This window comes from Haemorhous mexicanus, chromosome 1, assembly GCF_027477595.1.
Source record: "Haemorhous mexicanus isolate bHaeMex1 chromosome 1, bHaeMex1.pri, whole genome shotgun sequence".
Taxonomy (NCBI): domain Eukaryota; kingdom Metazoa; phylum Chordata; class Aves; order Passeriformes; family Fringillidae; genus Haemorhous; species Haemorhous mexicanus.
The window spans coordinates 21,514,428-21,525,990 of NC_082341.1; the positions used below are offsets into that span (position 1 = coordinate 21,514,428).

Below are 11,563 nucleotides of genomic sequence, written 5' to 3' on the forward strand. Positions count from 1 at the left end.
ACAAACAGAGAAGCTCTAACAGTAAAATAACATAGACGTAATTTTTTTGCAAACAGGGTTATGGAATAAAGTGAAGAGTTTGTACATGTGCAAGAGAAGAAGGAAAAGATTAAATCTTTTTTAAGACCCAAAGCCAATGTTTGTTTTCAAAACATCAGGAAAACTCCCCCTTATAAAGGATTACAGAGGAGGAACAGAACAACTTTGAGGCATAAGTGCATGCAATGTAGAGAAAGAAGTCACTTATTACAAATTTCTGTGGACTAACCTTACACATTCTGCTATTAAAATTGAGGGAAATACTCATAGACCATTTTCTATGCTTCTTGTGATGTGTTTTATCAAGAAGCTTTCATTAGATGGTTTCAGCAGATAAAGGTGATCTCCAGGAAGCTCATAAAAGGAAGTATCTCCACTCGTTAGTTCTCGCCAACCTAAAAAAGATATTTAAAGTGTCAGAGAAATGTCAACTATTGTATCATTTTGTATAACTATTTCAAAGCTATAATTTATTAATTATTTTAAATCCCATATCAACTTTTTGGTTCATATATTGATACCGCTCTGTTGATTTGTTTCCTTTAAGAAGGAGGTAGACTCTAGAAAACTCTAATTAACAGGTGTAATACAACAAGAAAATGTGTAAGTATAAGAGGAAAACCATTTAAGCAAAGTACCTTTTGCATCATATATTTTATCATCAGACCCACAAAAGTAGGTAATATCACAGGAGAAGGGGATATTAATTTCTGTCTTCTCAAATCTGTGAACATAAAAGTAGTCATAAAACATTCCATATGACACATATATTTGAAATTTGCTTCCACATACAAAAAAGGTTTTTTGTTCTTCTCCAAAATGTAACAAATGTCGAAAGTTAGATTATACAGACATCGTGAGTTTCTGGAAGTTTCTTAGCTCCTTACCCTACTGCAATTAAATATAAAATTGTAAGGAAAGAATGACCCAATAGTTGGGGGAAAAAAGGGCTTCAATCTGCAATAAAAATTCTCACCTACAATAAATAATGATGTTACCTACTTATATACAAGTTCTAACATTTCAGCATCTTTCAGTGTCAGATTCCTAAGACCAAAATGAGTCCCACAGCCAAGAGTGTCCTTGTTTTTGCCAAGGTAAGAAGCCTTAACCACTCAGCTACATGAGCTGTCATGTAATGTCCAGTGGGGACAGCAGTTAGGACACAGGAAGCCGGTTGCTGTCTGGGTGCCCAGAACACAGGGATCCTTTTTCTGGTTGGGCTAGAGGACCTTGGATCTGGAGGGTGAATGCAGTGTTCCTGAAGCATGATGAGCTGAGGTTGTTAACCTCAGAGAACAATAAAAGACACTAGAATATTCCCTTTTAGTAGCTGCTAACTTTAGATTGTAGGTAGAACTGTAATTCTGCCATGACAGGTTCACTACTGCAGTAACAGTTGTCATTGCTGCAGTACGCAGTGTTCCATCTATGGCTAAATACCAGAAAACAAATAGAAAAGCACACAAAGGAAAAAAAACCTATGTTTACTACTTCTTATTCTTTTTATAACAGAAATGAGAACAAGTTACTAAGAAAGAAAAAAGAAAACATTATCAGACAGATGTAAAAATGTAAAATACAAATACAGAAGTAATACAAAGTTGTAAAACTTACGAACATGTCTGAAAAAGTCTAGCATCTTCTCTGAAAGTAAGCGCCATATCTCTCCAAAGGTTTTCATCATGTGGAAGCTCAAAATTTCCTCCTAGAATCTCCATAATTGCAAGAAGGTCATTGTGTCCATCAGGTAAGACTATGCTTTTGACGGCAAGATATGCTGCAGACTGTCAATACCAAACAAAACAGATCAGATGTTGTAGATAATATACTTTGAATAACTTTTTCGTTAAAATTATTTTAGTAAAAAGTACAATAATTTTCCATCTCCAGAACATGATGGCTGATTTGTTTAACATTCACAGAGAAAACTTCATGGAAAGAGTTAGTAGACTGTGCTTACTGAAATTACAAACTATGAGCAAGCCAAGTACTCTGTACTTCTGAAACTTATACAGACAAATAACTGTTAATATAATTTTGTTCAAGCTTGACTCTTACTACTGAAATACAACTAGTAAAATAATCTAAGAGAAAGAAAAACCTAGCACTGGACATAAATCTGGATAATGCAGGACTGAAGAGACCAACTGATTATGGAAATGTGTAGGAATAACAATTGCTTCCATGAATCACTAGCTCATACTCAGGACTGTTAAGAAGCCTTAGAAACTGAAAAACAGAAATTGCAAATGCCAACTGAGGACAGGACTGGAAAAATGCCACTTCACTACTGTTTTTCTGAGAAAGACTAGCAGAACCTCAGAAAAAAACTGATTCAAATCCTACAAAGAATGAGGAGAGAGAAAAAAAAATTGGACAAATGTATTGAGGGTTGATGCAGCAGGTTTATAAAAGACTTGGTAAAGACAGTCACTTCACACATTGCACAGTAAGGAGGACCACTTAGAATTTTGGTTTGATTATTTTTGAGTGTTAAGCCAATGGCCGTACTAAATAACAAAATATTCAAAAAAGTTTTGTTTAAGGATTAGTTGGTTTAAGCATTAATTAGTCCCAGCATTAGTTTAAGGAGATTGTTCCCCCAAGGCTAAGGTTAGCAGCAGTGAATATTATGTATTCTGCATCAACCTCAGAACACTTTTCATTTCATAGACTCTGAAGAAATGTTGATTTTTTTTCTTAATTAAATTTCTTTATTAAAACTACTCTGCATACCATACTGTAAAATATTATTCTTACTCTTAGTAGCTAATTTATGGTTCTGTTTCATAATGTTAATGATTCTGTAGCTTACATTTGGGGCATGTGCTGCTGACATGAAAAGATGGACTGGCTCCAGTCCGTACTTTTCTTTCAGATGAAGTGCAACGGCAAAACTCGTGTAAGTTCCAAAACTGCAGCAAAACAAGAAATTAAAGCAAAGTAAGTAAAAGCATACATAAAACCTGGAAAATATAAACATAATTTTAATTTCAGAGCTAACTGGCTATCTTGAACAATTTCTGAAACGGTATATGGCATGCAGATTATAATGATATTAGTTTATTGACATAAAGTATATTCCTACACAGTCTAATTTTGCAAATAAGACTTTTTCATATTCTCTTTCTTTTAATAGTCTCCTTCATTTTCAATAAGAACATTATTTTGAATACTTGGAACTCAACAATCTTTAAAATATGTGTTCCATGAATAGTTCACCCCCTGCATTCATATAGATCAAGCACTGGCACAAATATTAACAATAAATGCAATTATAATTGATTAGAAACACATGCTCAGATGTTGCACCTAAAGGTATAAATAAATAACCAGAGTCTTTGAGAGCAACTGCATGTTTTAGGACGACTTGACAGAAGATCCTTGCAGAAGCATATTTTTCCTAAAGGTTTTGCAAACGAAAACAAGTAACTCTCTACTCTTAGAGCTCAGCAATAGAAGCTCCTTCACCAGGATATCTAAAAATGTATATATTTTTACCTGTGACCAAAAAATGCAAATGGTTTTTCTTTCAATTCTTTTAACAAAACACTTGTAATTTCATTAACTACACTTGTCATGTCTTTTGCAAAAGGCTCTTCAAGACGAGTTTCTCTTCCAGGAAGCCTTATACAGAACACTGCAGAAGACGTGAAGGAAGGGAGGGAAAAGAATTGTATTTATTTCAAACAGATACAGTAAAATAATTTTAACTAAGTTTTTAAATTATTCTGTAGAATATACATACTATTCTAATTAATCCTCCTTACAGCTGATCCTGTGCACTTGCTTGGTATTTCTGCTACTGTGGTTTAATCCTGCAAGAGATTAGGTTTCCACCCTTCCTTACTCTCAAATGTTGCCCCTTCAGCTGATCTGATTGAGAAATGCCTTGGGTCAGAATCCACAAGATCCTGATTTCAGCTGAGATTTGAAAGCATTGTTATAAGTTTCAATAACAACCACAAATTCATTAATTTCAGTAGTAATAAGTTTGAGGGTTGTGTAAAATATATCCTTTCAAGGGCAGCATTAGTAAGTGAAAATCTGTTAGAGTTGTACAATCCCTGTTTTCTTCTTTGTCACCTCTTCAGCACTACGCATTGGAAAATGTGGAATCATAGTGCAAATTGGTGGATGTTTGTATTTATAGTTACATTTATAGTTATTTATATTTATAGAGAAGGAAATTTACATGCTTTTACTATTTTCCTTTCAAAATTAAGGATTTTCCTCTCACTGTTTAGTGAAAGTAAGGAATGAATAGATCAGGAAAAAAAAGTGTTTTTTTTTTCATATCTCCTTGACATCATGCATACTGCTAGTTATGTAGAAGTAATGGGTCAGACACAGAGACAGACTCTTCTAGAAGAGACAGACTAAACCACAATCTAATACCATAGATACCAGTACAGAAAAGTTTGCATCTTCTATACTTTCTGCACAAACCATCCCTGAAAGAACATGCTGTGCCCTGACTTTATTCGTCTGCATCTGCAGTTGGTCCCAGGCCATTTCCTTAGTAACTTTCTTGGAAGTAGTTCCAGTGGACAAAAATTTTTTCTTTCTTCCTTTTTGTTTTTTCCTCCAATTTCAAGGAAAATTCAACACGCAGGTGCTTACCAGAAAGTATACTTGCATTTAGAGGACTGGTAAAACTGCAATGGCAATGCTCATGGATATGAACATATTTTTTTCTTTGTGGAAGATTTGGAAAATGGCCTTGGTTCCTCTTCAAACAGGTCAAGCAATGGATCTTTTTAGCGCTGATGTATCTTGTGAGCAATGAGAATTACTTCATAATGTAACTAAACCTCATTGCACTGTTACAAAATTCATAGATTAAATTTCAGTTTTGATACAAGAAGTACGAACACTGGATAAGAGATACTCTGCAGCCTCTCAAAATTAAAAATTGTTCTCATATCTTCACTGTTAACCTTGCTGAAGACTGGCTTAGCAACAATATTCAGCGCACTTCTGTTTCTGAATCATACCAGTAGTTTCTGAAGTAGTCAAGCATACTATACTCTTGTGAAATGTAGCTTTGAGGATATAATTTTTTACCCAATCAAATATAATTTGATTCAAGGTGGTACAGAAAATGTACCCTAGTGGAAATGCTAGTTCCTAATGAATGCTAGTTCCTTCCTTTCTGGAGAAGATACACTGGACAAAGATTGTGGTGCTTTCAAGACTATTATATTCCATTTTAAAAATTTGGCTAATGGGTATTTCAGAATTGCTTAACTTCTACTGCAACTACAAAATTACTAACCTTCAATTGAGTCATTGAAGAGTCTACCCCATTGAGCAAGTTGTGAAGTTCCACTTCCAGCCCATGGAAAGCAAATCAGTCTACAAACAGCATCTGGCTTTTTTTGTACACAAGCAACCAGCTTTTCCATTTCTTAAAACAAAACAAAACAAAAACAACCAAAAACCCCACCATCATTCTAGAACAAGACTCTTCAGATACAGGAAAATTAGAGTAAATTAAGTCTAAATTGAAACAACAGGGTGCAATAGTCTCTGTCATCAAAGCTACTTGCATTACAACAACTATCTTCTAGATATGAGATCATCTTCCTGCAACACTGTAAAACGGTTCTGCTTTTATAAATGATGGTAGAATAGTATTGGGCAATACCCTTAGTTAATATTTGCTCAGTCACTGACCACAACAAACATTACAAGCAGCAAAATAAATTGTTAAGAGATTTAAGGAAGACTATTTAAAAACATAGGCTTTTAGGATATATACAAAAATAAAAGGTCCATCTGAAGAACCTAGAAAACATAAGGACCACCTAGGTCAATGTTCTCTCTATCACAGTGGTAAAATAGATGTGAAAGCCACAGCAGGATGTAGTTTCTTTATATATGTAAAACATCTATGAATTACTCTTTCATGTATTTTTCCAGTCTCCCCTTGAACAGTTGGCATCCATGACATCCTCTTGCAATGAGTTGCACAGCTCCACTATCTGATTCATGAAGAATTAACCCCTTTTTTGGTTTTAGGGGCTCAAAGAGTAACCTAAGTCAAAGCTGTAACTGAGATGCAGACTCATCACCAGCTGTGTCTGATGATGCCGCTGATGAGACAATCTGTCCCTTCCCAGCTTCTTGGAGCATAATGCTCTATGCCAGTCTTTTACTCAGCACTACCAACTACATAGCTATGTAGTAAGAGCACATTGTTTCTCAAGCTGTAAACTAATCCTGTAGTTTAGTTTTCACCTACATCAGTCTCACCATCCTCCTGTTGAAATGAAAGGAGCCTTTTATGATCTTCATCCAGCTGGACAGGTGCATGCTAATATTACATATACAGCCCCAAAGTTTGGATGCAAATAGACATCTGTGCTAACCTAATGGAGTAATTTGCCTTTAAGGATTATTTTACAACTCTCCCTGAAACAAAGAACCTGCAGAGTCTGTCTTACTGGTTTGAAAGATACATTCAGCCAATCTAATTTTCATTCACAAAAAGAAAAGGCCACAAACAAGAAAGAACTATTACATTATTACATAATCTTCTTTGGAATACAGTTGAATCTCAATTTATTTGAAATCTAAGCATATCTGGTTAGGGAAATGTCTTTTTTCTCATTTTTTACAAGACAAGACAGTAATTTTAAAAAAATTATTATTCTTTCTAAATTTTCTTTATATTTTCATCTACTTCCACCTACTGGCCTTCTACCTGAGATCTAACTTTGACCCTATTATAACAAAAGAGAGGATACATAAGAATTTTTCTGCAAAATCAAGATTTTCCTAGATTGTAAGCTTTTCAAGAGAAACAAGCTTTTATTGTATTCCCTGTAAATTTAAAGTTAGATGCATGACCTGATGAATTAATGGCAGAAAAATCTACTTTGGCTTGTTCACAATCAAAAACAATGTTTCTTGAACTACCAGCAAAGAAATGGCTCAATCAGTGAAAAAAAGAAAAGCCACTGAATTTTAAGAAAGTATATCCTGCCTTTTTTCTCTTCACATTTAGAATAAGCTGAAAATAAAATTCTAGTCTGATAGAGAGCTGTATAAAAGATTAAAAGAGCCATTATTTAAATCACAGAACAACTTAGGCTGAAGGGGACTTCTAGAGATCATGTAGTTCAAATCTCTTGTTAGGTGTTGAGTATCTCCAAGGATGGAGATTCTACAATCTTCCTTGGTAACCAGGTTCCACTGCTCAATCACAGTTCACAGTGAGGATACTTTTCTAAGTGCTTGCTGTCCCTTGTATCCACAAGTCTTCTTTTTGCTGAGTACAGCCAAGAAGAGCCTGGCTCTGCCCATCCTTCTATTAGGCAGGTGAAGACATCTTCATTTGGCACTCCCCTCCTAAGACAAAACCAATTATCTCAGACTCTCCTGTACACCACCCACTCCAGTCACAATCACAGGGGACTGTGCCATACTCACTTCAGTATTTCAATATCCTTGTAAAACAACAGAATTAAAAATTAACCCAGATGTGGTCCATTACCAAAGAAATTTTGGATGACTTTTCAAACGTGTTTTTGAGACAGGCTTTCAGGGCATGACGAACTTCTTACATGAGTTTTATTTATTGTCATGGCATCACCTTATAGTAGGTGGACAAATATTAATTGAAAACACAAGCGACAACAAAACTGCTTTCACACTGACCAGCTGCTAGGACAAGTGGACCAGCAGCCCCACCCTGCAGGGAACAGAAAGCCAAAGGTAAAGAAACACCAAGTGCTTGCAGGATATTTCCCCAAGCAAAATATATGCTATAGCACACAGTCTAAAAATCCACGGAAGAAGTCTTTGTGGACTGTAGGGATGTGGTACTTGCCAGTAGGGCAGTCCCAGACCTAAGAGGCCTCTCAGGCATCCAGGAACTTGCAAACCCTACAAAGCAGACCTGTGTCATTTGCACACACATGAGTTAGCCCATTGTCTGCAGATTCTGGAAGCCAGGGAAAAAGCAACCCTTTCCCAGGTGGCAAGTAGATCCAAGTCCACTCATAAAATTCAGATTTAAGGTGGTCCATTCATCTCCCAGCAATAAGCACAGAAGTGGAAGAGTGAGCCTGGGAGTCAAATGATCAACTTCATGGTAGGCATGGAGTCTGTTATCAAAGCTGCTAGATTGCTTACAGCTAGGCATGTATCTGAGACACCTGGCTGGGCATTGACCTCTTGGTATCTGCAATCCTGTAATAACAGAGCTGTCAGGCTGTAGGACAGTTAGGCAGTGTAATCCTCTACTGATTTTATCTTCACAAGAGAAACACAGTTTGTATAACTGATGTAACAGTTGAAATTTTTTATTTCTTCATCTGTATCAGTACCTTACATATTACTGTATCATACACATTTGGCTACATTCATTATTCAAATAATCCTTTAAAAAAGTTTAAAAATATGTTTTTCAGGGTAAGCATTTAAACTTTCTGGAAAATTACAGGTTTATGAAAAGAGGTGTCGAGTTAGAGAAAAAACACATCTGTTACACAAACTGTAATATTTATTACATGTTTTTGGTATTTGCTGATTTATATCCCTAAAAGTTTTCTTACTCAGCAAAATCAGTGGTGAGATCTTCCATTTAAGAGAGGGCAAAATGCATAAACCACAGGGGAAAAAAAAGTGGGAAGCCATATCTCAGTAACTCCTGAGTTCAGAAAAATACTGGTATTTAATTTTAAAAAGTATGGAGCATACCCATCTTATTAGTCATATTTTTCCCAATCACTTATCTCTCAAGGCTACATTTTTAGCACACTATATTTGAAATTGGTTAATGTCATTGCCAACATCTAAAAGCTGCTGATGAAAAAAAATTTGTGTCATTACCAACTGAAATAATGTCCTCCAGAAAGCTGTTTACTCATCCCTTTACTTATTCTTGAAAAAAAATCTAGGATATTATTCCAGAGAAACTTATTTGTGGAACACTTGCATCTGATAAGCTCAAAGCATCCCAAATGCAAAATTATTGAAATAAATATTAAAGTCACACAACATGCATTCTCAACATGGACTTTACTACTGGGATCTTCCAGGGCATTGAAACTGCCAAATATACAGACGATATGGATGTTTCAAAAACAAACACAAGGAGCAGTATAATTTCCCCTCCTTTTCTACTGCTGCTGCTGTCATCCTAGTTCTGCTATGGTACAACCTCCTAGCCTTTGCTCAGATGTTTGAGGAAATCATTCAATTGAGAGGAAGAGCTCTAAAGCAGTCCATAGAGTTGAATTGTGAAAGGTAAGAGAGATAAAACTGGAGAGAAAGGCGGGCGCACAGGGATGGCACTAGGTAAGTAGCTCAACAATTGAGAGGAAAGACATCAATGTGGAAAGATAATTACCAAGGGAAAATCAAGGGAAAAAATGAATTAGGAGATTGCAACCTCCTGATTAGTATCTGTACTGATAATCTGGATGAGGGGATTGAGTGCACCCTAGGTACATTTTCAGACAACACCGAGCTGGGTGGGAGGTTGATGTGCTGGACGTCAGGAAGGCTCTGCAGAGGGATCTGGACTAGGTGGATCGATAGCCCAAGGCCAACGGTAGGAGATTCAAGAAGACCAAATGCTGAGTCCTGCTCTTGGTCAAAACAGACCCATGCAGCACCATAGGCTTCAGTAAGAGGTCAGTATATAAAGTGGAGGGAATAAAGTGGAATGGAGGGACGTTTTAAGTGATGGGTGTTTGTCTTCCCAAGCAGTTGTTACACATGACAGAGCTCTACTTTCCTTAGGATGGCTGAACACCTGACCATGGGAAATAAATTAATTCCTTGTTTTGATTTGCTTTTCTGTGCAGCTTTTGCTTTCCCTATCCACAAAATTTCTAACTTTTACTCATCTGATCCTCTCCCTGATCCCACTGGTAGGTGGGTGAGAGAGCAGTTGTGAGAGAGACTGACTCTATCACCTCCCCAAGCAAACCATTCCAACACTTTATCACCCTTTCTGTATAAAACTTTTTCCTAATATCCAACCTGAATTTCCTTTGGTGCGGCTTAAGACTGCATCCTGTGGCTCTGTCAGTCATTGCCTGGAGAAAGAGACTGACCCCCACCTGACCACAACCACCTTTCAGGAAGGTGTAGAGAGTGACAAGGTCACCTCTGAGTCTCCTCTTCTCCAGGCTAAACAACCCCAGCTCCCTCAGTTGTTCCTTGTAGGGCTTGTGTACTACACTAGGCCTCACATGCCCTCCCCAGTACAGGTGGTGCTTCACCATGGGGTGAAATGTTTGCTCCAGCATGTGAAAACTGCTCCAAATGCCACCCAATCACTCTGGCTACTGCTTACTCCTACTCCTGTGGAGCTGCAAGTCACATCCCTCAAGCATTTCTCCAACACAACATTTTAACAGGTGGCGCAGAAACCCATCAGCCCAGACCTGCTCCACAGAAACACCCGTGCAGATTCCTGTGTCACTGCCCACCCACAAAGCAGTTGGGCCACTTACAGTGGGTGAGGAGTCCCCTGGGCCAGCCAGGGCTTGCACCTGGTCTCAGTCTTGCCAAGGACACCACAGGAGTTAAGGGCACAGCCCATGAGGAACAGCAGCTGTGAAGAGCCCCTGCCTCTAGTGCAGCCCCAGGTGTGCTTTCTCCCCATATCACACATACTGAGTTCTAAGGATCACTGATGTCCAACTCCTGACCCTACACAGGACATGCCAAGAATCACACCATGTGCCTGCGAGCATCTTCCAAATGCTTCTTGAATTCTAGCAGGCTTGGTGCTGTGATCAGGTTTCTGGGGAACCTGCTCCAGTGCCTAATCACTCCCTGGGTAAAAACCTTTTCCTAATATCCAGCCTAAACCTCTCCTGACACAACCTCAGGCCATTCCCTTGTTTCTTGTCCCTGTGCACCACAGAGATCAGTGTCTGCCCCTCTGCTTCCCCTCATGATGAAGTTGTAACTGCAGTGAGGTCTCCCCTCAGTCTCCCCAGGCTGAACAGACCAAGTGATCTCAGCTGCTCCCCATGTGGCTTCCCCTCTAGACCTTGACTATTTTCATAGCCCTCCTTTAGAAACTCTCTAATAGTTTAATGTCTGTTTTGTATTGTGGCACCCAGAACTGCCCCCAGCACTCGAGCTGAGGCCACCCCAGTGCAGGGCAGAGCGGGACAATCCCCTCCCTTGCCGGCTGGCGATGCTGGGCCTGATGCCCCCCAGAACACGGCGGGCCCTCCTGCCTGCCAGGGCACTGCTGGTTTATAGCCAACTTTCCATCAACCAGGAACCCCAGGTCGATGGAAATGTGGTCTCCAGCCTCTCGTTCCCCAGTCTGTACGTACGTCCAGAGTTACCCTCTCCCAGGCGCAGACCGGCACTTGCCCTTATAAAACTTCACACAGTAGCGACTGCCCAGCCCTCCGATTAGCCCAGGTCTCTCTGCGAAGCCCGTCTGCCCCTCGAGGGAGTCAGCGCCTCTGCCCCACTTCACGCTGCCCTTTTAACTCAACCGCCGACCCCCGGAGCGCTGGGGATGGCGAGGCCGCTC

General features: G+C 38.7%; 1 protein-coding gene across 1 annotated transcript; it reads right to left on the reverse strand.

The window, feature by feature from the left end:
* Positions 1-27: 27 nt before the first annotated feature.
* Positions 28-11,531, reverse strand: OLAH (oleoyl-ACP hydrolase). Its single transcript, XM_059842649.1, has 7 exons — positions 11,358-11,531; positions 5,321-5,452; positions 3,544-3,682; positions 2,858-2,957; positions 1,657-1,826; positions 678-763; positions 28-434 (listed from the first exon to the last, which is right to left on the reverse strand). The coding sequence occupies exons 2-7, from the start codon at positions 5,448-5,450 to the stop codon at positions 304-306; spliced, it is 756 nt and encodes a 251-aa protein (XP_059698632.1). The 5' UTR covers positions 5,451-5,452; positions 11,358-11,531; the 3' UTR covers positions 28-303.
* Between the last annotated feature and the right edge of the window lie 32 nt (positions 11,532-11,563).

Bases quoted from the DNA above. Each gene is read 5' to 3' on its own strand.
- OLAH (XM_059842649.1), bottom strand. From the start codon at position 5,450: ATGGAAAAGCTGGTTGCTTGTGTACAAAAAAAGCCAGATGCTGTTTGT. The intron at 1,827-2,857 runs GTAAGCTACAGA...TGGTATTGACAG, and splicing joins CAGCAGCACATGCCCCAAAT to TCTGCAGCATATCTTGCCGT. The intron at 435-677 runs GTACTTTGCTTA...TATCTTTTTTAG, and splicing joins TAAAATATATGATGCAAAAG to GTTGGCGAGAACTAACGAGT.